Source organism: Canis lupus, chromosome 30 (assembly GCF_003254725.2).
Source record: "Canis lupus dingo isolate Sandy chromosome 30, ASM325472v2, whole genome shotgun sequence".
Lineage (NCBI taxonomy): Eukaryota > Metazoa > Chordata > Mammalia > Carnivora > Canidae > Canis > Canis lupus.
In genome coordinates, this window is record NC_064272.1 from 11,673,983 (window position 1) to 11,697,382 (window position 23,400).

Here is a 23,400-nt window from a genome sequence, read left to right on the forward strand (position 1 = left end):
CTCCACTGGTAAAGTTTATCATTTCAGGATCTCAAGGGAGGATAACTCTGCTGCTCTGTTAAGTTTGGACGCATGTGGAAGAGTTTGATGGTAGAGAAAGAACCGTATTCTCTGGAATATCTGGCTACTTACCGGAGGCGAATGACAGAAGTCATTTTGAATGGAGAAGCCTGCACTTTCTGATCTTCTGGGTTATCTTGTTCATATCTCCCCTCCAGGCTACTCGTGCTGGGGGGACCCTGGTGCTCGTAGGGCTGGGCTCCGAGATGACCACGGTGCCCCTAACACACGCAAGCACCCGGGAGGTGGATATCAAGGGCGTGTTTCGATATTGCAACACGTGAGTATGCTGTGGGTGAGCCGCACAGGGTGGTAAGCGGCCTGCAAGACCCCTGCATGGCCTCTGGGAGCAAGAGTCTCTCCTGTTTATTCATGAGGAGCACTCCTCTAGCCACACTGGCAGCCACATGTTATGGTAGGCATCTAAGGAGAGAGCATCACTCCTGGTTAAAAAACAGGAGGGCAGAGGGAATAGGGGGAGTGGGGGGTGGTGGGGTATTGAAGCATGTTTTTCTTGGTGGTCTGCCCCTCATCACACAGGCCCTCTCTTTTTCATTTCTTCAAGTGGCTGGCTCTTCATTTTCCCCCTTTAAAGGGAAGAAGGAGGGAAAGGGGGACAGCAGCAAGAACTTAAGTCCCTTAGTTTCCACCCCAGGGCCCACCCTGGGTAATGAGAGGGTCTTAGTTCACCCCACCTCATGTTGTGTGGCTCTAGCCCCTCCCCAACCGGGGAAACTTCCCAGGACCATCTTCCACACCAGTGTCCCTTCTCCCACCTTTACGATCTGTGGCTATTCCCTCAGCAGAGTGCCCTTTCCCCATAAGCTCTTGCCAAGCCATGCTGCAACGAGATATGGATGAATTATCCTGGGCTGCCTCTCTGAGTCTTATCTGCCTTTTCACAGTGGCTTCTATCTGCCTTGTGCCTTCATGCCAAAGGAATTCTAGGCTTCAAGATAGACATTGCAGAGGGGTGGAGGCCTTTGGGAACAGACTCCATACTCCCAGATTGCAAGCCATAAGGTCACTTCTATCATTGCTTGTTTGTAGAATAGACCTTGTAGAACCACAGCACTATAAATAATCACGACCAGGCCTATCTCGAGCTTGGCAGTTTGGGGGATCTGGTTCTTTCCTCCTGTAGGTTGAATGTATCACTTGTGATCTTTTACAGGTGGCCGATGGCAATTTCAATGCTTGCGTCCAAGGCTGTGAATGTAAAGCCCTTAGTTACTCATAGGTTTCCTCTGGAGAAAGCTCTGGAGGCCTTTGAAACAGCCAGAAAGGGAACGGGGTTGAAAGTCATGCTCAAGTGCGACCCCAACGACCAGAATCCCTAATATTAATTGGGCTCTGCCCTCATCCTCCCACCCCCACACAGAGCCAGTATCTCAGGGCAGGTGGGCTTTGATGCAGAAGTTTCTTTTGAGTAGCAGAAATAATTAAAATAATTCATTATAAGCAGAGAGCCTTACACAGAGGAATTGGTGTGCCTTAAAAACACAGTAGGGAGAGTTTGGGGGAATTTGCAGCCAGAGTGACCTACTCATCCAGAGCAAAGTTCAGCAAATGGAGCCAGGTTAGGCAGGTGCTGGGAACTCCCCTTCTTCCTGGAGTGCCTAAATCAGGAAAGAAATCTGCCCCTTGGGTTCCTGGTTCCACTGTGACTGGCCAGTTGGGGGGTGGGAGCTAAATTATGAAGAGATAACTTTATCCAGACTTGACTGGCACAGAAATTGATTTTCACGAAAACCTCAGTTTGTGACATGAATGTGTCAGCCATTTTTAGAGCACAGTGTTTCTAGATATAAGTGCTATTTAGTTTGATGATAAAAGGAGACTTTAAGGGACTGACCTTCTTGGGTCTAGGATAAGTTTTAAGTCAATTTAAAAAAACCCACGAACTGAAATCCCACATGAGGGCCAACCAGCTTGCACATCCTCCAAAGGTAGAAATAGGGAAGTTCTCAGTACAGCTTGAAGATTGCCTCTTCTTCAACTCCTGAGAACTGTGTAACCTAAACTGTCTTCCCAACACCCCCCTCCCCCCACCAACCCATCTGCAGATTCAGAGGCAGTCACCTGGGGGGGGGGTTCCTTTGTCGCTAGGCAACCAGGAGGCTCCTTCCTCAGGGCAGCAGTCAAGGGGAGTCCTCCTGGGAGACCTGCCCAGGAGGGTTTGGCCAGTGTACCTGTCCTCCCCCTCCAGCCCCAGGCTTAGCATTCCCTTCACCCTCCCTGATGATGATGATAGGCAATTCCATTTATTTCTGATCATTATAAACAGAAATCCCTCCTCCTTACCTGTTAACACTCTTGTTATCTTTTCTCTTGGAATGATCTTTCCAATTGTATTTTAATCGTGGAGCTTTCCTCTGTAAACACGATTTGGGTCCAAATCACTTTATGCGCATTTGTGACTTTGAGATTATTAGTCAAGAATGAGGATATTACAGCTGTGACTTAACTTGGGTTGCAGCCTTTTAATCCTTGCCTTCAGCTGGGAGTGGAGGGTGAGTTTGAAGAGGCTCTGGCTTTCTTGTGACTGGGGAGAGCTGTGACCAATGCTTGGAATTCCTCAAACTGCTTTGGGTAATAAATTGTCCTTGTGGTGCCTGACTGTTGCCGCCTGTTTGTCTCCTTTTGAGGGGGGAATGGACTCTGGTTACTTATTTCATAAAGGGAAGGAGCCAGGATTTTTTTTTTTTTTTTTTTTTTTTTTTTTTTTGGAGCCAGGATTTTTTAAAGGGACACATGTCTGCATCAAATATAATTTCATTAACCACTGGAAATTTATGTTAATGATCTCCAAACCTCACAAGCAAGCTAAATGCACAGGATTATTTTACAGCTGGGAAATGGAGAAATTAAGTACGTTGTTCAAGGTCACCCACTGCTTTCCCTCTCTCGTGTTATCTCTGGAGCAGGGTGGGGGAGGCTGGAGATGTGACCGCTCAGCAGCAACACAGCCCACTTGTGGGACTGTCCCACTTCCTTCTCGAGTCCTGCTTCACTCCAGGGTCAGACTTGCGGGCTGCCTCGCCTTCAAGCCCCTCCCAGCATTGTGGTGCCCTGAGTGAGTTCTTGAATGTGGAATGAGGCCTTCCCCCTCTAGAAGGAAGGCTTCCAACAGAAATGCCCCTGAGGGAAGTGGATTCTCTGTTAAATTCACAAGTAGCCCCTTTCCCTTTGATTGTGGTTTGTTAGAGGGAGAAGGCCACTGAGCTGGACAGGGACTTGGGAGCTACAGAGGGGATCCTGGAAAGGTGGGGCTACCAAGGACAAACACCTGCCACGGATCTGACAGTCGTCTGGGGCTGGATCTTCTCAAGTCGGTAGCCCGCAGTCTGTCTCCCCGTGCGCCACCAGCGGGGCTTCGAGCTGCTGCCATGGGGCAGTTCTGAAGAGCGGACAGCCTGATGGAAAACAGTTCAGAGAATACCTCCCATGTCCAAATCCTCCCAAGGCTTCCAAGGCACTGCTCAGTTTCCTAGCTCCCGGGTAGGGGCAGAGAGAACGGCAGGAGAGGAGGGCTACGGGTGAGCTGCGAAGTGCTGGTTGCTCAGTCCTTTGGGGTGTGAGAGGGCCCGAGCTGGCCCTACTGAGCTCTGCCTGGCTCCTGCCTCTGCAGCCTTGGCGAGTGTTCCCGCTGCTGTTTGGAAGGAAGTGCAGGAAGCCCTGGAATTGATCCCTCCTAACACCTCCACTGAGTGCTCGATAAATATTGATTAACTCCGTGAATCAGTCCCGGAACCAAGAATATGGCCCTGCTGCCTCTGTGTGCTCTGGCACCAGTGCCTGGCACCTTGGCTTTCGATCAACACTGGGGACCCCGCCCGGCCGGCACTCCCAGTGTGAGGGCAGCCTGGATGGTGGAAAGCCGGGGAGAGGGACCCTGAAGGCAGGCTGCAAGGTGGACGGGGAGGCCAGCCCACTTACCTGAAAAGAGAAGAAGGGCTCCAGCTCCAGCGCCTCCCTCTTGCCATCCACCTTTGGCTCCAGGGAATGCTGATGGAAGCCACTTCTGGACTGCCAGTCCCCGGCTCTCAGGCCATCCCAGTCAGCCTCCTTCTGTACACGCAGCCTCTTCCTTCTGGGCTCCTGGTTTACTCCCTTGGAGAGAACAGTGAGGGCTTGTGGGGAAGTTGTTTGGGCCAGAAGTTAGGAGTGTGGGAGGCACACGGGATTTATTGGATATTTGCCTTTTCCCAGAACTGTCCTCTACACATGATCTTAGCCTAGGCTTGGAATTCAGAAGGCCAGCAATGAGACGCACCTTCCTGGGTGGCAGGCGAATTCCCCCCCCCCCATACACACATATGCATACTCACATACTCAAGTTCTGGAGGGTTCAGGGAGGAGCAGGGTGAGGAAGGGGCAGCAGGGAAGTGGTTTGGCTAGGAGCTTCTGGCCTGCAGGAAGCGCCTTCAAGACAGCAGCACCTGTTCTCTGGTGCCACAGCTGCCCTGCTAAGCTGCACTGCAGTCGGCGCTCCCACTGCCTCCGTCTCCCCTGCTCCTGGCTTCCCTCTCCTCTTAAAACCTTGGTGGAGTCAGACACTGAGCTCCTTCCCTGGGCACCTGAAAGTGGCACAGGATGTATAGATGGTGTTCCCACCAAGAGATCATTCAGCGGCTCTCACCATCTGTGTGAGTGGAAGGGGTTGGGGGAGTAACCTCTGTCCTCAGGGTCTTCAACCTACGAGGCCTATGAGAGGCAGCACGTGGTAAAGGCTTTGATGCCAGGACTCCTGGGTTCTATCTAGTCCTGGGCCCATCACTAACTCACTGATTTGCCCGATGACTTCCCCAATCTGAGTCTTGGTTTCCTCCTTTATTATTTTTATTTTTTTTAAAGATTTTATTTATTCATGAGAGACACAGAGAGAGGCAGAGACACAGGCAGAAGGAGAAGCAGGCTCCATGCAGGGAGCCCCACTCCGGGACTCGATCCTGGGTCTCCAGGATCGCGCCCTGGGCCGAAGGTGGGACCAAACCGCCGAGCCACCCAGGCTGCCCCTCCCCCCCACTTTTTTTTAAGATTTTATTTATTTATTCATGAGAAACACAGAGAGAGAGAGAGAGAAAGAGAGGCAGAGACACAGGCAGAGGAAGAAGCAGGCTCCACGCAGGGAACCTGATTTGGGACTCGAACCCGGGTCCCCAGCATCACGCCCTGGGCCGAAGGCGGAGCTAAACCACTGAGCTACCGGGGCTGCCCCCGCCCCTCCCATTTTAATAGAAGAATTGGGCAAGATGATCTCAAGGTCTCTATCGTCACTGATATTGTCACTGACTGGACCCTAAGACCCTCCTTTACTGCGCATCTGCTTGTACTCACCGACTTTTGTCCCACACCTCCCCCTAAGCTCTTCTTTCTAGTTTATCTCTTACCTCAGGCAAAAGACTCAACAGGCATAGCAGCCTATGATGGAAACCAAAACTCCAGCAGTAATGACTGCCCTGGTAAGATCCAGCCGGCCCAGACCACCCAGACCAGTTTGAGCTAATCCCCAACTGGAGCCTGCACAGGTGAACCAGGAATGAGCTCTGGGATGACCGGCAATTACCTTTACTTTGTTATAATACTAAAATCTCCATCCAAGGAAGAGCACAAGTCTCCTTTACATCACATGCAGTGTATGTACAGGCATGTTTCTCAAGGCACATGCACAGGCCATGCCTGCCTCCACAGGCCATGACGAGGATCCCCTTTTTACATATTCATCCTAACCCTAAATAAAAGGAGATCATCTACTCTTGCCTGGGGAGTCACAGCTTTGGAAGTTATTCCCTGTGATCTTATTTGCTGCCAATAAATTTTAGACTGTGTGACAACTCACCTGATGTCATTTCTTCCTGCAACTCACCAAAAAACAAACTCTTATTAGTTCAGTTACAGTATCATACATCATGCTAAGGCCCTGGGGAGTGAGAACCCCTTTGGGTTGGGGGGTATGGCCCTCAGGGTGCAGGTGTGAGGTGCCTTCTTGGGTTTCCATTCCAGTCTTGTGTATGTGTGTGTATACGTGTATGTGTATGTGTGTGTGTGTGTGTGTGTGTGTGTGAAGAGGTGACCCGAGGGAGGGAGGCGAGAGGAAGCGCCTGCATTCTGAGCATCACCTTGTTCTGTTACTTGGCCTCAGGCTCTCAGGTATGGTCCTGATGAGGTATGTAGAGCCCAGAGCTGGGCCCTCAGAGGTCTGGCTCCATCACTGACTGCCCTGCTGGTGGTCACTGATTGGCCTTTCTGTGCTCTACATAGGACCTCTACAGAGGCAGAAGCACAGCCTAGCAGGGTGGGGGTGGGGGGTACTCCAGCAATCCATCCTTAGGGAGGAAGAAGCTGTGGAAAGAGATGGACCTGTTCTGAGCACCATGCCACCAAGGCATAGTCGGGGTGCAGCTCCCTTGGGACCTGCTTCAGCTTTCAGAGGGTGGTGCTAAAGCTACCGGCCTCACAGGGCTCTATGTGCACCAGCCCTTCCCTGAGGCCTCTCCCACAGACTTGCCTCAGTTCCTCCTTCCTGAAGGAATCCCAAGAGACTCAGCTGTTCAGTTGTTTACAGAGCCCTTGTTGCCAGGAGATAACAGTGTCTGTACTTCCCCTTATCACACAAGTTTGTACATTGTTAAGAAAATAAAGGCAGAAAAATAAAAAGAAGAGAAAATCAGCCATAATCTCTTCTCCAAGGATGCTAATAAGTTGGAGAACTTCCTTCCAGCTTTCCCCTGTGCATCTCTGTGCATATAAAGCATGTACATGTATTTATAATCAGAAATGGGAATGTACTTTACCTACTTTCCCCCCATTTTCACCCATAACAAATAAGGACTTTTATTTTTTTTTAATTTTTATTTATTTATGATAGTCACACACACACAGAGAGAGAGGCAGAGACATAGGCAGAGGGAGAAGCAGGCTCCATGCACCAGGAGCCTGACGTGGGATTCCATCCTGGGTCTCCAGGATCATGCCCCGGGCCAAAGGCAGGCGCCAAACCGCTGAGCCACCCAGGGATCCCCCAATAAGGACTTTTAATTGAACAATCACAATTCCCATTAACGAAAGTTAAAATAATTGCTTCACGTCATCTAACACTCCATCAATCCAAGTCCAACTTTCCCTAATTATCTAAAAAAAAAAAAAAAAAAAAAGAAAAAAAAAGTGAGCTTTCCCACCTCATTTTCTTTTCTTTCTTTCTTCTTTCTTCCTCTCTCCTCCCTTCTTTCCTTTCCTTCCTTTCCTTTTTTTCCCTTTTTGGCTCAACCTTTTAATATAAAAAAATTCACTGATGTACAAAACGTGGAAGTGTGGCAATGACAACATACAAAATCCTATGATTGAGAGTTCCCTCGCCCCCAAGTGCATGCCATGGTGCTCGCTCATCTGCCCATGCACATCCTGGCGTGGAAACAGAAACTGATGCAGACCATTGCTACTAAGCGACATGGATAGGTGTGTTCTCCACTCCACCAATCACAGACCAGTATCTATTCCAAACATTCACTATGAAAAAGTAGGACATCTTCCAGAAACAAGGCAGACTTATTACTCATGATGGACTAGCACAAATAAACCCAGCCAAAAGAGTACTGCACACTTAAATTTAGGGTAGTCATTCGTGAGGATCAGCACAATCCCAGTAAAAGGCACAAATTCCCTGACTCTCCCCATGACATCTTTCTTCTCTAGCCAGTGTTGTGCTTGTTTATATAGCCGCAGTCATCAACTGTGTTATCTCCTTTTGTCAAAAATTTGATATATCCATTTTGCTTCGCGTGAGTCTTCAAGACTCCACGAACTATAGAAATCTCTCTTTCCTCTATCCTAAAAACACCAGTTTCTCCCAATCGGGTGGGATCTTCAACTTGATTTGTTAAAAAGAGATCTCTTCTATGAAATGCAGGTCCCGTGCTGCCACTGAGGACCACTACAATTGGACTTTGACTTCCAGTTATGAGCATTAACCTCTTCCAGATCATTAGTGCCAAGGAGACAATCATGCCAAAATTTAGGACTTGATAATACAGCGGAGTCCTGAATCCGTGCTGAGCACCCAGCCCCTGGTGGAGGCAGCACCCCACATTAGCTGGGAGGCCGCCCTGCTCCATGGCATTTTCTTGAATCAGGATCCAAACACACTGCATGTGGTTAATATGCCTGTAATGTTTCTTTTAACATATCATAGTCCCCCTCCATTTTATTTAAATGTTATTTTTATGTTGAAGCAACTGGGTGATTTGTCCTCAACAGACTGTTTTGCATTTGTGCTCATTTAATAAATTTTATATTCCTTTTTATGTCAATAGTTACACCCATCATTATTTTTAATCACCATTTTCCAACCTGTGGATGTACTGTCACTCATAAAGCAAATCACAATATTTTGGGTACTTGTATAGTTTACAGGGTTTGGGGCTTACAATAAAGTTGCAAATGATTACTTTGTGCATACATCTTTGTATTCTCAACTTCTTGCTTTCTGAAGTTATGTTTTAAAATGAAAATAGCTGGGGACAACTGAATGGCTCAGTTAAGTGACTGCCTTCGGCGCAGGTCCTGATCCCAGGGTCCTGAGACGGAGCCCCATGTCAGTCTCCCTGCCTGCTGGCTTCTGCCATTATGCCCTGCTTCTGCTCACACACACACTCTCTCTGTGTCAAATAAATAAAATCTTTTTTAAAAAATAAAGTGAAATGAATAAAGTTAAGGGGTATACAATTTAAAGATGAGATGATTAGACTAGAAAACCAAATATTGTTGAGATTACCTAACAAAATCTGAGATCGGGATGCCCCAGGCCATGTATAATGTAGGAGGACTTTGGGGTCTGGGGGAGATTTCAGGGGTTGTTGAGGATGGGGCCATGAAACCACTGGTCTCTGGCTTTAGGCCAACCTTGGGGAAGCTGGAGGCTTAGGTCTCACCATCTATAAATTTGGATGGGTCACCACCTCTTCAGGCCTCAGTTTCTTTCTTAGTAAACTCAGTGGTCCCTTCTAGCTCTGAGGCTACTGCTAGCACATAACAATAAATGGCTCCTGCCAAAGGCTGCCATAGGATTCACAGGGAACTGTGGCTGGGTTAGTGTGGAACAGTAAACCCTGTCAATTAATTTGTACTGGAAGAATCTCTTCCCACCTCAGTGCCAGAGGACTCTGGGCGTCATTCACCAAACTTTAGTAAGTCACTAACCAGGAGGAAGTGAGGGTGGTGTGTGTAGAATGTTCCTTTTTGGCTCTGGCCTCTCTTAAGTAGAGGCAAATCCACATAGGATAGAGTGAACTAGAGTAATTAAGATGGAAATTTTGGGGGTGCCTGGGTGGCTCAGCAATTGAGCATCTGCCTCAGCTTGGAGCATGATTCCGCAGTCCCAGGATCGAGTCCCTCATTGGGCTCCCTGCATGGGGCCTGCTTCTCCCTCTGCCTGTCTCTGCCTTCTCTTTGCATCTCTCATGAATAAATAAATAAAATATTAAAAAAAAAAAGATGGAAATTTTGGAATTCTCAGACCCCAAGAAATTGACAATTTGTAGGATTCTTAAAGCATCTTTCTTCTGAGGTACTGATTCAAATACAATCATCACATTGCTATCTTAATCTCTTGTCAAATACATATAAAATGTTGTGCTTATAGAGCTTAACAGTATAGATTTTCAAGTGCGCTTTTGTATTTGTGCTGTGTGCTTTAAGGGACACTTAAGTGAATTATCTCCCTTGTCACCCACTTTGTGGGGTGGGGTGGGATGGGGTGGGACTGCCGACATTGCTAGTATTAAGGATTGAGATTCTAAGGAACTTCTGGAAAAATTGTTAGCAGTAAGCAGAAGGAGGGCAACACATGACCTGAGAGTGAATGAGGAAAAAGCTGAGAGGCAAAGGAATTAGTAATCTAGGGCAGGGTGAAGAATGTGACTCAGCTGTGGCCTTTGGAGACTGGGGCTGCTGGTTCTGGGGAACAGGTGGACTTTCTGCACAGCACAGGGACTGACAGGCTCCAACCAGAGCTTCCCTGAGCCAAACTGACTTGGCTTCTCCTGGTACCACATAGAAAATTCCCATATCTTGCTGCACACCGAGCAAAACTAGAACCTGAGGAACATTGTTGCCCTATTCAAAGGGTCCCCAATAGCCTTCTCTCAGAATAGGGATCCAGAGGGAGTGATGCTCCCAAGGGGAAGACAGACATTGCTGGAGTGGTTGGCTGGGGAGGTGTTTCTGTCATCCAAAATATGTCTCGTCATGGGCCTGGCTGGAAGAAAAGCTCCCATGCATTGGGAAGAGGTGGTAAAGAAAGAGGCTAGTGGGGTGTTTCAGTGTCATGATCTCCCTACAATAAGAAAGAGGTAGGTACACATTGGGTAGGTAGGTCATTTCCTTATGACCTTGAGCAAATCACTTTAATTCTTTAAGCCTCATGGTTCTTCATCCTTTAAGTAAGAAAAATAATACCTAGCTCAAGGTTGTCATAGAAACAGAATGATTTTGAGGTCTTTTTTTTTTTTTTTTTAAGGGTAGAATCAATATTTTCTTGTCACTTACAATCAAATGGCAGTTGAGTATATAGTCTTTGCCACGTGATGCTTTCCGATAAGAGGTGAGACGATTACTCAGAGTTCAATATCTTGGAACAAAGAGAGGCCCGAAGGGGCTACAGCATCCGGCACTGCCAGGAACTGCAGGTACAGCGAGGTGAAGCCCAGAGTCCACGTTGACTCTTGGTTTTATTATCGTAGAATGTAAAGTATGTGGAAACAAGGAAGGAAAAACAACTCAAGAAGCCAATCGCGTGAGGGGCAGCAGGGAACTGTGTACGTGACTGTCTGCATGGGTCTCCGAGGAGCACTACCTAGGGGCAGCAGGGATGGGACCCCTGACCTCCGCAGGCCTGGCTGTCTCCCCACCATCATTGCTGTTTGCAGCGTGGACTGTTTTCAGTGCGGACCGATTCCGGGATAACTGGCTTTTGCACATGCATAACGCTGTTGCTGTTTATGCGTGTCCCTGTTCTTACTGTTTCTTTTACTTGCTGAGGTCTTGCTCTCCCACAAGTCTTCATACTCGATCTTTACTTTTTGTAAAAGAAAAAAAGACCCGGTGGCCCTGCGGTTTAGCGCCGCCTTCAGCCCAGGGTGTGATCCTGGGGACCCGGTATCGAGTCCCACATCAGGCTCCCTGCATGGAGCCTGCTTCTCCCTCTGCCTGTGTCTCTGCTTCTCTGTGTGTGTCTGTCTGTCTGTCATGAATAAATAAATAAATTTAAAAAAAATACAAGTTGCAAACAGCCAATGGCTGGTTATGTTTTCAGAAAACATGATTAGATTAAGTCATTAATGGTGGCTTCAAGTTTTTCCTTATTAGCTCCAGAAAATTCACTCACCTTCTGTCCCTTTTTAAAGAACTGGAAGGGGCAGCCCGGGTGGCTCAGCGGTTTAGCGCCGCCTTCAGCCCAGGGTGTGATCCTGGAGACCGGGAATCAAGTCTCAACGTAGACCCAGCGTAGAGCCTGCTTCTCCCTCTGCCTGTGTTTCTCTCTGTGTGTGTCTCTAATTAATAAATAAATAAAATATTAAAAAAAATAAAGAACTGGAAGGTTGGCATGCATTTGACTTCACACTCTGAAGCAGCATCCTGACTGTTATCCATGTCTACTTCAAGGAACACCACATTGGAAGACTTTTCAGAAAGGGAATGAAAGAAAGGCTTGCTCATTTTGCAAGGCCCACCCCATGTGACTGAGAAGTCAACTACTACAAGTTTATCTCTTGTCCTGTTCAAAGCTTCCTAAAATGCATACTTGCTCTCGGTCTGCTTCACCCATTTTGGCAGCTGGAATCTGACAAGCGACCATAAGGATTGATGAAAGTGGATCTAAAACTCTGGGCAGAGCTTCTATTTGGAAATCTTTAGCTTGGCCAAGAGTGCCATGACTATGCTTAATAAGTGCTTATGCCCCTGCCTCTTGCTCACCAAAACTTATCTCTTCCTATGGCAAATGAGCAGAGTCGCTGATCCTCAAGACTTTGCCAGCTTTGCACCTGGAGTCTAGAAAGGCACTTGGAAGTATGTGAGAAATTCCCTGGATGGCAGAAAAGGCCTCAGCCTGGCATGACCCAGCACCCTCAACTCTTCCATAAACCTGTCAGAGCAAGGACACTAGAAATAAACCTGGAGGCCCAACAGAGAGGAGGACTGGAAACCAGGTAACTGGACTCAGGAGCTGCTTCTTACCTGCCTGCCCTGTTCTGCCCCTGAGACCACCAGAGGAGGCCCTGTGCTCAAGAGCCCTGAGCAATTTGTCCCAGTGGGACAGAGACTCCCAGAGGCATGGAGGTATCCCTCACTGGTTAGTACAGTGCCTGGTACACACAGAAGGAGCTCTAGAAGTGTCTGTAGCTTGAGAAGCAGCCAGATCTCCCTCTCAGTTCCAAGCCATTGCCATCCTGCCCATACCCTTAAGCTAACTCCCTGGTTACCAGGAGATCTCAGCACAATTCTCTGTGTAGAAGAGAAGTCAAGCCCCAAGGACCCAGGAGGGGCATGTCGGGAGAGTGTAGCAAGAGGATGGCTCACCTGAGCCTTGAGCCCCCATGAGACAGCCTGGAGTCCAAATAAGATGGGGACCAGCTGCCCGCTCCAGACGTTTTTGGCTTCAAGAGGGATTGTGGGGGACTCTGTAGCGTGGTAAAAACAACACTGTATCAGGAATCCTCTGTTCTGGGACCAACACATCTGCCCCATCCCAACTAATTTTAGGAGAGCTATTTAATTTGTGTGTGTTCTTGGGCATTTCAAGTGGTGTCAGTAACACCTCTCTCAGTATCTTTATCATTTATATAATCAGATACTAAATTGCTCTGGAAAAGAGTGAGAGAATAATCATAACAGCTGATGCCTGAATGCTTACTATGGTACGGGCTAGACACGTCTAAGAATGGAGACGTCTTGACTCATGTCACCTTCAAATAATCCTGTGGATTAATATCATTCCCCCATTTTAAGGCTGAGAAAACTGAGGTACAGAGGTTAAATAATTTGCACCATTTGCCATCACCACCACATACAGACATACATTTGAATATGTATGGGAAAAAAATATCTCTAAGGATAGACACCAGACAGTTAATGGCATTTAACTCTGGAGAAGATTTTGAGGTTTTGTATTATTTGAGGGGAGGGGAACAGGAGGAATTTCTTTTTTTAAACCATATACGTTTCTCTGTTGATTGAAAAAAAATTTTTTTTTTTACCAGGAGCATATATCACTTTTGCAATTTAAGAAAATGAATAAGGGGGGGTGTTTGAATGGCTCTGTCGGTTAGGCATCTGACTCTTGATTTCGGCTCAGGTCATGATCTCAGGGTTGTGGGATCAAGTTCCGACTCAGGCTTTGCGCTCAGCGCTGAGTCTGCTTGAGATTCTCTCTCTCCCTCTGCCTCTACCCCTCAAGCACCTTCCCCATCACACTTCCCCCCACACTTGAGTGTGCACTCTCTCTCTCTCCAAAATAAATAAATAAATATTTTTTAAAAAAAAAAAAGAAAGAAAATGAATGAATAAGGGAATCACAGTTCAGTGGCTTTCAGACTTAACCACAGAAGAGTGTAAGTGGCAGCACAGACCCCCGAGGTAGGGGACACATTCCGTTCCCAAAAAGGCTTTGTATTTGGCCAATTCCCAGAAGCAGGGAGAGGCAGGGAGCCACCCACTCTCAAACAACTAGAACTATCCCTGACTCCAGCAGAACCCTGGGCAGTCTGGGCAGGGTGGTCTGTTACATCATGGGCCCAAAAGTCAATCATGTGGCCTCAAGGACTGTGGGGTAGATTCACTAGTTCTGCAAAGCTAGCTCTTCCCATATTTCAGCCATGAGGCTGTATCTTTGTAGTCTTAGTCTTTCTAATTAATTACCTTTATCTGATGACCAGCAGAGTGACTGCCAACAGTGGGCTAGTCTTTGCTGCCTCCCATTAGTCCCCAGACGCCTGCATCTTTTGGTCTTAGCCATGTTTTGTGGACTTCATTGCACTGAGGGTTTTTTTTTTTTTTTTTTTTTTTTTGAGTTTTGTTTTTGAATCGTCAATCACCCTTCAGCTGGCAGATGAACTCAGCTGGGACTCACTGGGGCTGTGATGATGGTGTGTGTGGCTTCATCATCCTTCGGACCTGCCTTGGTTTCTTCTTTTGCTTCTTTTCCCTGTATGCAATTTCTGTAGAGGACTTTGTATTTTCTGGATCCTTAAAAGTGGGGTCAGAAGAGAACATCACTCCACCTTTCTAGTTTTTTTTTTTTATTTTAAGATTTTATTTATTTATTCATGAGAGACACAGACACAGGCAGAGGGAGAAGCAGACTCCACGCAGGGAACCCGATGTGGGACTCGTTCCTAGGACCCTGGGACCACACCCCGGGCCGAAGGATCCGCCTCTATCTTTCTAGTTTTTTAAACTGGTTTTTACCATAAGAAACTTTGATGGAATGTTTTTATCTTTCTACTACCAATTTCACATTTTAATCTTGCTCTAGAGAAATATGGGCTCCTCCCCAGACTCACTAACATTTTGATATGATGTGGTTGTCTAGAAAACCCTGTAAACCTCACTGTTCACTTGCCTGGTAGTTCCCAGGATATCAAAGCTGAGACACCATTTAATTAGACCTCATGCCATTTGGAGTGACCAGTTTTTTAGATCCCCACCGTTATTTTGAATTACTTTGACAGCCCACAACCTCTGTTGGTGAATTATTTCAAGGTTTCCATTTCTTGAAATATTCTTCTAAGTGGCAAAGTCAACTGGGGTCTTTATTTGATGCTGCTGGGTCCTTTCTCCTTCGTGTTGTGGGGCTTTTCTTTCAGGCTCTTCTCTTTCCCTAGGCTTGAGATGTGAAGCTCAAAAAATTTTTGTTCTAGCTTCTTCAAATATCACTTCCCAGCCCCTCCCCAACCACTCACCAAGTACTGCACCCACATTTATATGATCCCATTCGATCTCATCTCAGAATTTACAGACTTGGCAAGTAGCCATGCAGGGAAATGTTGGTGGAGGATCGTATTGCTCTTGGCGGTTTTCATTCTCATCTCGCCCTCACATTGAGTGTCAGAGCAGTGATGGAACTTGAATGGAGATAACTGGCTCATGGGGGTTTGAGCCCAAATAACTGATCCCGCAACCACAGTGATGCTGCATTTTCTTTGTGATTCTTGATCATCATGTGGTCCTTGTACCTTGATGTTCTCTCATCATGCTGCTAGGTTCGTGGTGGGGACTGGGTGGTTTGCATTATAATCAACTCATTGTTTAATTTGGCTCTATGTAGTCTTTCTATGCTAGTATTCTTGGCATTGGTAATTATTCACTGTCCTGTAGAATGAAGACTTAATGCACCTGAGAAACCCTATCTTACCTCAAACCCCATATTCGTAGAACCCAGCATTGTTAATAATTTGGAGTATGTCCTTGCAGATACACCCCAAATGCTATACATAACTATATCCATATATCTATATCATATATACACAGATTTAGTTGTACAAAAATGGGATCATATCCTTGTTACATATGTTTACATGATAGCCCACGAACACCATCATATTCATTCTTTTTAATGCTAAAATTATTCCATTGCATGGATGTACCATGTATCATCATATATTTTTTTATCATTATCCTGTAGGTGGGTGTATAGGTTTCTTCCAATATATTGCCATTATAAATACAATACATTTTATTGCACATACATCTTTCCACATAAATACATAAAAATTTCTGTAGGTTTGTTACAAGTAGGATTTCTATGCTGAAGGATTTTTTTTTTTTTTTTTTTTAGAGAGAGAAAGAGAGCACACGCTGAGAGAGAGACAGAAGGAGAGGGAGAATCCTTAACTAGACTCTCTGCCAAGCTCAGAGCCCGGGTTTGGAGCTTCATCTCATGACCCTGAGATCATGACCTGAGCTGAAATCAAAGTTGGCCACCTAACCAAACGAGTCACCCAGTTCCCCTATGCTGAAGGATGTTAACATAATTTTCAAGAATCCCCATCTGCTCCCTTGGGGAGCAAAAATATTTTCTTCTTTGCTTTCAGAATAAATGCTATCTAATCAATTGGCTATTTGCGGTAATTCAGCATTTGCCCCACTCTTTCTTCCTCCTTCAGGTTCCTTTTAGCCACCTTTTTCCCTTTTGCAGGTGAAATATTGATTTTTTAAAAAAATTTTCCAAGCATTTATTCTATGCCAGAGATCATTCATAGAAGTGGCTAAGACAGACGTGGAGCTGACATTTAATTGAGGGTGGTGACTGGAAGGAAAGAAATGATAAATATGATCCTTGCAGGTTGATGCATTATATAAAGTATAATATACAGGATGATGTGTTAGAGGATGTTACAGTTTTTTATTGCTGCACAAAAAACCAACACACACCTAATAGATTAAAACAAAAACACTGATTTAAAAAAAATTGTTTTGACACAGCTCTAATACAGATTTTGATTTGATTTGATTTTGATCAAATCAATTTTGATCTAATATAGATTTTGATTTGACAACCATCACTATGACACATCAAATTTTAATTTTTCTTTGTTGCAAGTCCTTGCTTATTAAGTAATTATAATTTTAAAGTATCTTTATTTTTTATGAGTATGAAAGTAATATATACTTCTACAAAAAAATCACAGAAATGTATAAATAGAAAATGAAAGTCACTCTCAGTTCTACTCCACCCCCAAAGATAAGCACTGTTAAGAATTTATAAATATTTTCAGTTACCATCAAAACATAGATACGATTTATTTTCACCTAATAATAAGTAGTAACCATTTTTATATGTTTACAAAATCTTTGTAATTATAGTTTTTCTAAAAAGACTTGTTTGGACTGGAATCCATTTTTAATGTTTATTTTTTCCTCTTATTAGAAATATCTTGGTGTACCTGGGTGGCTCAGTCTGTTAAGCATCTGTCATTGGCTCAGGTCATGATCTCAGGGTCCTGGGATTGAGCCCCGAATCAGGCTCCCTGCTCAGCAATCGGGCTTCCTGCTCAGCTTCTCCTTCTCCCTCTGTTACTCCCCCTATTTGTGTTCTCTCTTCCTCTGTGTCAAATAAACAAATAAAAATCTTTAAAAAAAGAGGAAAGAGATACCTTGTATTTTTGAACAATGAATAGAATTACAAGAGGAGAATAAGATCAACGATAACATTGTCACCTAGAAATAATCACTATTACAATTTTGGTGCATTTGTCTATAAATGTAAATCTTTGTTCAGATTTTTTATCATTTTCTTGGGATAGGTTCTTATAAGAGGAATTAGTGGGGGGTGAAGGGCTTAAATATTTTAAGATTCTGAAGATATTTTGCCACATTTCCTGAATATGAGATTACTCATCTAATAATTTTCACTGTAAATGGCTACATAATATTCTGTTTGGTCCCGTAGCTTACTTAACTATTCTCTTACTGTTGGATGTCCAGGTGTTATGGCTGTTTCACAGGGCTGCTGAGAAAATGAAATGAGAGAACATAGGAAGGAACCCAGCTCTGGGCCAGATTCGGAGGGCAACTCCATTACTTTGTTTGCCTACCCCTTCCTTCCACCACTCCAGGTACTGGCATACTGTCTCCTTGAAAACTCAGTCCTAACTGCCTTCCATCCCACCTGGAGGCCACTCCAGCCCATCCCCCAAAGCCTGTGCCTTCATGGATGCCAACCTCTCCTGAACCCAGACCAGGCCAGACTCCTGTTTCCTAGAGGATGATGCTAAGGTGACAATGCTTTTTCAGAAGTCGCTGACACTGACAAAGTAGCCATATCACATTTGGTGTTGGCAGATGCAAAGGTAATAGAAATTCAGAGATGTTCTTTCCTTCTGAGGATGCTGTCTTTACGAAGGTCTGACTGTGGAAGGGGAACACAGCTCAAGACTGGACCAGTAGAAGTAGATTCCAACCCAGGATGAGTTTGTACAACTGACCTTCTGTGTCCTAAAGGTTGAGCTCACAGTCTGTCTCCTTCAGAGAATTTTCTAAACACCTCCAGTCCTCACGGCCTTGCCATCATCTGGGCATTTCATCAGTCATTTATTGTGTGATGCAACTTATTCACCGAATACCCTCTAAGGGCCTGCTCTGTGCCCAGCACCGTACAAGGCAGTGAGGAAATAACAGTGAACAGCAAAGGCACTGGTCTTACCCTCTGGTTGCTCACAGCGTTAATAGGAAGGAGGGGCACTGCACGAGAACTGTGCTTGCAAGAGAGACTCCTCTTCCTCACAAGAGCTGGGCTGATTTTCCACCCCTGAGGGGCTAGGAGTGTGTCTTGCATTCTTTTGGGCCCTGTGTGATTTAATATGCTTTGTGTTCACAGCAGTTGCTCAATAAATTACATTTGAACAATTAATAATGAGAAACAATAAAATAAAACAATAAAAATGTTGATTGCCCCCTTTTTATTGAGTTGTAACTGGCATATAACATTATGTTAGTTTCAGGTGTGCAACATAATGATTTGATATAGTATATATTCCAAAACAATCACCACAGTTAGTGTAGTTAACATCCATCATCACATATAACAGTGTTTTTCTTGTGATGACTACTTTTAACTACTCAGCAAGTTTTATTTTTTTTTATTTTTTTAAATTTTTTTATGATAGTCACAGAGAGAGAGAGAGAGAGAGAGGCAGAGACACAGGCAGAGGGAGAAGCAGGCTCCATGCACCGGGAGCCCGATGTGGGATTCGATCCCGGGTCTCCAGGATCGTGCCCTAGGCCAAAGGCAGGCCCCAAACCGCTGCGCCACCCAGGGATCCTACTCAGCAAGTTTTAAATATGCAGTATGGTGTTATTAACTATAGTCACCATGCTGTACTTCGACTGCTTCTTGATTGCCTTCTCTTTCTGTATGTTTAGAGACATCAGGATGGAAAGAGCAGAGATTCTAAGATTTCATGGGACCTAGGTTCAAATACTGATTTTGCCTGTTATTAGCTGGATACTAACAGGCAATTTGCTCTCTGAGCCTCAAACACCTCCTCTGTACAATGAGGGTAACATTACCTCCCCCAAAGAGTTATTATGAGGATTAAATGAAGAGATTTATGCAAATGTGACATAGGATCTAACACATATAAGTCCTCAAATGCCAGGTCTCTTCCCCTAGCCAATTGAACCTTGGATAAGAGGCCTAGGAAGACTTTTTCCTAATATGAGGGCTCCATTCACTTGAGACAATGAGTCTTTTAATGAAAGTGATAATATAAACAGTATTACTAGGTGCCAGGCACAGGTAAGGGCTCTCCACACGTTATCTTTGCCCGAACACTTATAAACTACAAAGACTATGCACCGAGAGTTTCCTTTGTTTGCTCAAGGTCACCCTGCTGGGTCTTAAACCCAGTTTGATTCAAGAGTCTTTACTCCTGGGACGCCTGGGTGGCTTAGTGGTTAAACGTCTGCCTTCAGCCCGGGGTATGATCCTGGGGTCCCAGGATCAAGTCCCACATCGGGCTTCCTGCATGGAGCCTGCTTCAGTCTCTGCCTCTCTCTCTGTGTCTCTCATGAATAAATGAATAAGATCTTAAAAAAAAAAAAAAAGTCTCTACTCTTAACTACTTCTCTACACTGGCTTCACTTACTCAAAAATTCTTAGCAAGTGAGTGGGAAGGTTTCCACACTTTGTCAACTTTCTCTCCTCTCAACTGAGGTAGCACCTCAGTCTGGAAAGTTGACAAAGCGGCAAAGAGCAAGCCTTCATTCCTTTTCTAACATAGCTCAGCCTCAGAACCTCCTCATCCTCATATAGTCCATTCCCACCTGACCCTGAAGCTCTTCCATCTAATTTCATCCTCATCTTCTTCATCCCCCATCCCATTGCCATCAAATCCCACCTGATTCCTTCTCCAACTCTGTTCCACTCTTATCCTCATCCCTATCCCTTTGAGGCAGAATTTGGGTTGGGTTTTGTCCCAAGGCCTGAGATCAACATCTATGACCTGAGGTAGAGAAGGTTTGTTCCCTTTTACACTGTTAGTATGAACGTTTCCATAAATTTCCTCTAAGTCACTCTTCCCTAGTCCTCTTTTCTTGGGGTATTTTTGTGGCTTCCCTTGCTTACATAATTTTCTGGAGTCTATCTTCTCCCCTACACCCCCTCGATGACCTCATTTTCTCAAAATGAGAAATCGCCTGATGGCTGCCTGTTCCTGGCTTATCCCAGTTGCTTACTCTTATCTCAGCAACAAATGGCTTACTGGAAACCTGGGCAAGGCTAGACTGGGCAGCCAGACCACAAGAACATATGCCTAGGGTTGACATCTAGAACCTGGTTGGAGTAGGGCATTAGAACTTGAGGCCGGGGAGGCTGGGTGCCACTTGAGGCTATTCGAGATCATGATGACACATCCCTGTGTCCAGTTGGACATGCACTTGACATTGTCTGGTGTCTGGTCTGGGCAAGAGTGATCATGGAGTTTTTAGGAGATCCTCAGGCCCTATCATGGCAGGGAGGGTAGGGCTGAGTAGAGAGTGTTACAGATAATCATGACCGCCATATCAACAACATCCTCTAGTCTGGCAAGGAGAGGTGAGTTAGGAGGGGGAAGATAAATACTTTGAGCAGTCTTTAGAAGGAAATAAGGCAGGCACTGGTGGGCCAGATTTGGGAATAAGTTAAGGTTGAGACTTAAGCGACTAGAGTTTAGGATTTAATCACTGGTTGTACACCTGGTGAGGAGCAGAGGGGCTGGAGGCCCATAGGCATGATGATATTAATAAGTAGGTAGATTAATAATTATCACATATTGCAAATGTATAATACATTCTTATGCTATAGTGCAAGCCCTGATTGTTTTTTCTTCCTTCCTACCTTCCTTCCTTCCTTCCTTCCTTCCTTTTTTCTTTTCTTTTCTTTCTTCTTTCTTTCTTTCTTTCTTTCTTTCTTTCTTTCTTTCTTTCTTTCTTTCTTTCTCTTTCTTTCTTTCTTCTTTCTCTTTATTTTCCTTCCTTCTTTATTTTTTTTTAATGCAAGTGACTGATTTAACTCTTGATTGCTGAGGCATTAAAAATGGTCAAAGGAGGGGCACCTAGGTGGCTCAGTTGGCTGAGCATCTGACTCTTGGTTTCAGTTCAATTCATGATCTCAGGGTCCTGGGATAGAGCCCTGCATTGTTCAGAACAGAGTCTGTTCGTCCCTCTCCCTCTGTTCCTCCCTTTGCTCTCTTTCTCTCTCCCATAAATGAATAAAACCTTTTAAAAAACGGTCAAAGGACCAAAGAAGACACACAAAAGATCAACAGGTACATGAAAAGATGCTAATATCAGTAGTCATTAGGGAAATGCAAACTAAAACCTCATACCTGTTAGAATAGCCATCATCAAAAAGATAAGAGATAACAAATGCTGGCATGGCTGGGGAGAAAAAGGAACCCTTGTGCACTGTTAGTAGGATTACAATTTGCAGCCACTCTGAAAAACAGTATGGAGGATCCTCAGAAAAGTAAACATAGAACCACTATAAGATCCAGCAATTCCACTTCTGGGAATATATCTAAAGGAAACAAAAACACTAACTTGAAAAGGTATTTGCACTGCCATGTTCATAGAAGCATTATTTATGTTAGCCAAGACACAGAAACAACTTGAATGTCCATCAGTGGATAAATGGATAAAGAAGTTGTGCTATGTATGTATATATACAGAATATTATTCAGTAATAAAAAAAATGAGGAAATCCTACCATTTGTAGTAACGGATGGAGCTTGAAGGCATTATGCCAAGTGAAAGAAGTCACACAGGGAAAGATAAATACTGTATGATCTCACCTATATATGGAATTAAAAAAAAAAAAGGCAACCAAACTCATAGGAAAAAGGATCAGATATGTGGTTACCAGAGGTGGGGGTGGGGATAAGGAATTAGAGGAAGGGGATCAAAAGGTATGAAACTTCCAATTATAAGATAAATAAGTACTTGGATGTAATGCACCACATGGTGACTGCAGCTAACCCTGCTGAATGATATACAGGAAAGATGCTAAGAGAGTAGATCCTAAGAGTTCTCATCACAAGGAGAAAAAAATTATTTTTTCTTTGCTTCTTTTCTTTTTATAGTAGTTATATGATATGATGAATGTTGTTAGTGGAAGCTATTGTGGTGATTATTTCACAATATATGTAAATCAAACCATTATACTCTACTGCTTAAACCTATACAGTAATATAGTGATACAGGTTAATTATTTTTCAATAAATATGAAAAAAAAAAGAGGCAGTCATTTAAAAGATGGCTATCTTGAATAAACACATTACCAGCCACATGGCTAGATAAAGAGCCAGGCTGTGGCTCCCTCCCACCACACCACTCAAAGTTCCATTGTTTTAGAGGTCTCGGTTGATTTCTACTCCTTGAACTGCTTTTCTCTTCCTGTACTTTTGATTCCCACTCTTAGGGGTTTAAAAAAATTTTTTTAGAGGTGGAGAGGTGCAGAAAGAGAATCTTAAGCAGGCTCCCTGCTGGGGCTTGATCTTACAACCCTGAGATCATGACCTGAGTCAAAATCAAGAGTCAGATGCTTAACCAACTGAACCTCCCACGGTGTTCCAACTCATAACCCTGAGATCAAGAGTTGTGTGCTCCACTGTCAACCCAGTTAGTCTGGAGCCTCTCTATTCTTGTTTTAAATTCACCAGTAAAGAGTGAGCTTGTGAAACCCTAAGCACCCATCCTCTCTACCCCAATAGACACAGACCCCCAGGCCTGAGCTATGACCTCCCTGTGTGGTCCCAGGTGTGTCATGTAATTTCCAACACTTTAAGTAATAAACCTCATCTCTTTCAAAGTCTCCTGATGGGGGCATCTTGCAATCATAAGAAGAACCACAAGGACTACAACACTGATTATTAATGGGCTGAGACTGGCACACAACACATACATTTTCCATCTGCATCTTTTTCGGACCAGTATTGCTATCTGACTTCCTAATACCCACACAGACATTTTTATACACGAGGAAGCAGGCTCAGAGAAATTAAGAGTTTTTCCTCTGTAGCTACTTAAGGATAGAGTTGGCACTGGGATCCTGGTTTCTGATCCAGCATTCTTCCACTTCTGTCAGAGAGATTCCTTCAGTATAGAGGGTTAGGAGCTAAAGGCATTTGCCCCGTCAGAAGAAATTGGGACCAATGAAGAGAGGCGCATAGGGCAGGGATGTGGAGATGGACAGAAACTCTCCCTGCCATTGGTCCTATTGGCTGGAAAACTTCGTGACCCAGCAATTCCACTCCTAGATATATTCTCAAGAGGAATGAGTACATTATGTCCACCAAAGACAGGTGC

At 44.8% G+C, this 23,400-nt stretch overlaps 1 protein-coding gene and 2 pseudogenes across 1 annotated transcript in view; 1 reads left to right on the plus strand and 2 right to left on the minus strand.

Annotated features, from left to right (window-relative positions):
* The window catches only part of SORD (sorbitol dehydrogenase), a 34,126-nt gene extending 31,447 nt beyond the window's left edge, over positions 1-2,679 (plus strand). The window contains exons 8-9 of the mRNA XM_025472936.3: positions 219-340; positions 1,235-2,679. Coding sequence (XP_025328721.1) covers positions 219-340; positions 1,235-1,400 — 288 coding nt within the window. The 3' untranslated portion in view covers positions 1,401-2,679. The remainder of the gene's footprint in view (positions 1-218; positions 341-1,234) is intronic.
* A 4,932-nt stretch (positions 2,680-7,611) lies between these two features.
* On the minus strand, positions 7,612-8,087 carry LOC112675465 (signal peptidase complex catalytic subunit SEC11A-like; annotated as a pseudogene).
* Positions 8,088-11,380: 3,293 nt separating this feature from the next.
* Positions 11,381-15,481, minus strand: LOC112675412 (thioredoxin-like; annotated as a pseudogene).
* Positions 15,482-23,400: the final 7,919 nt, after the last annotated feature.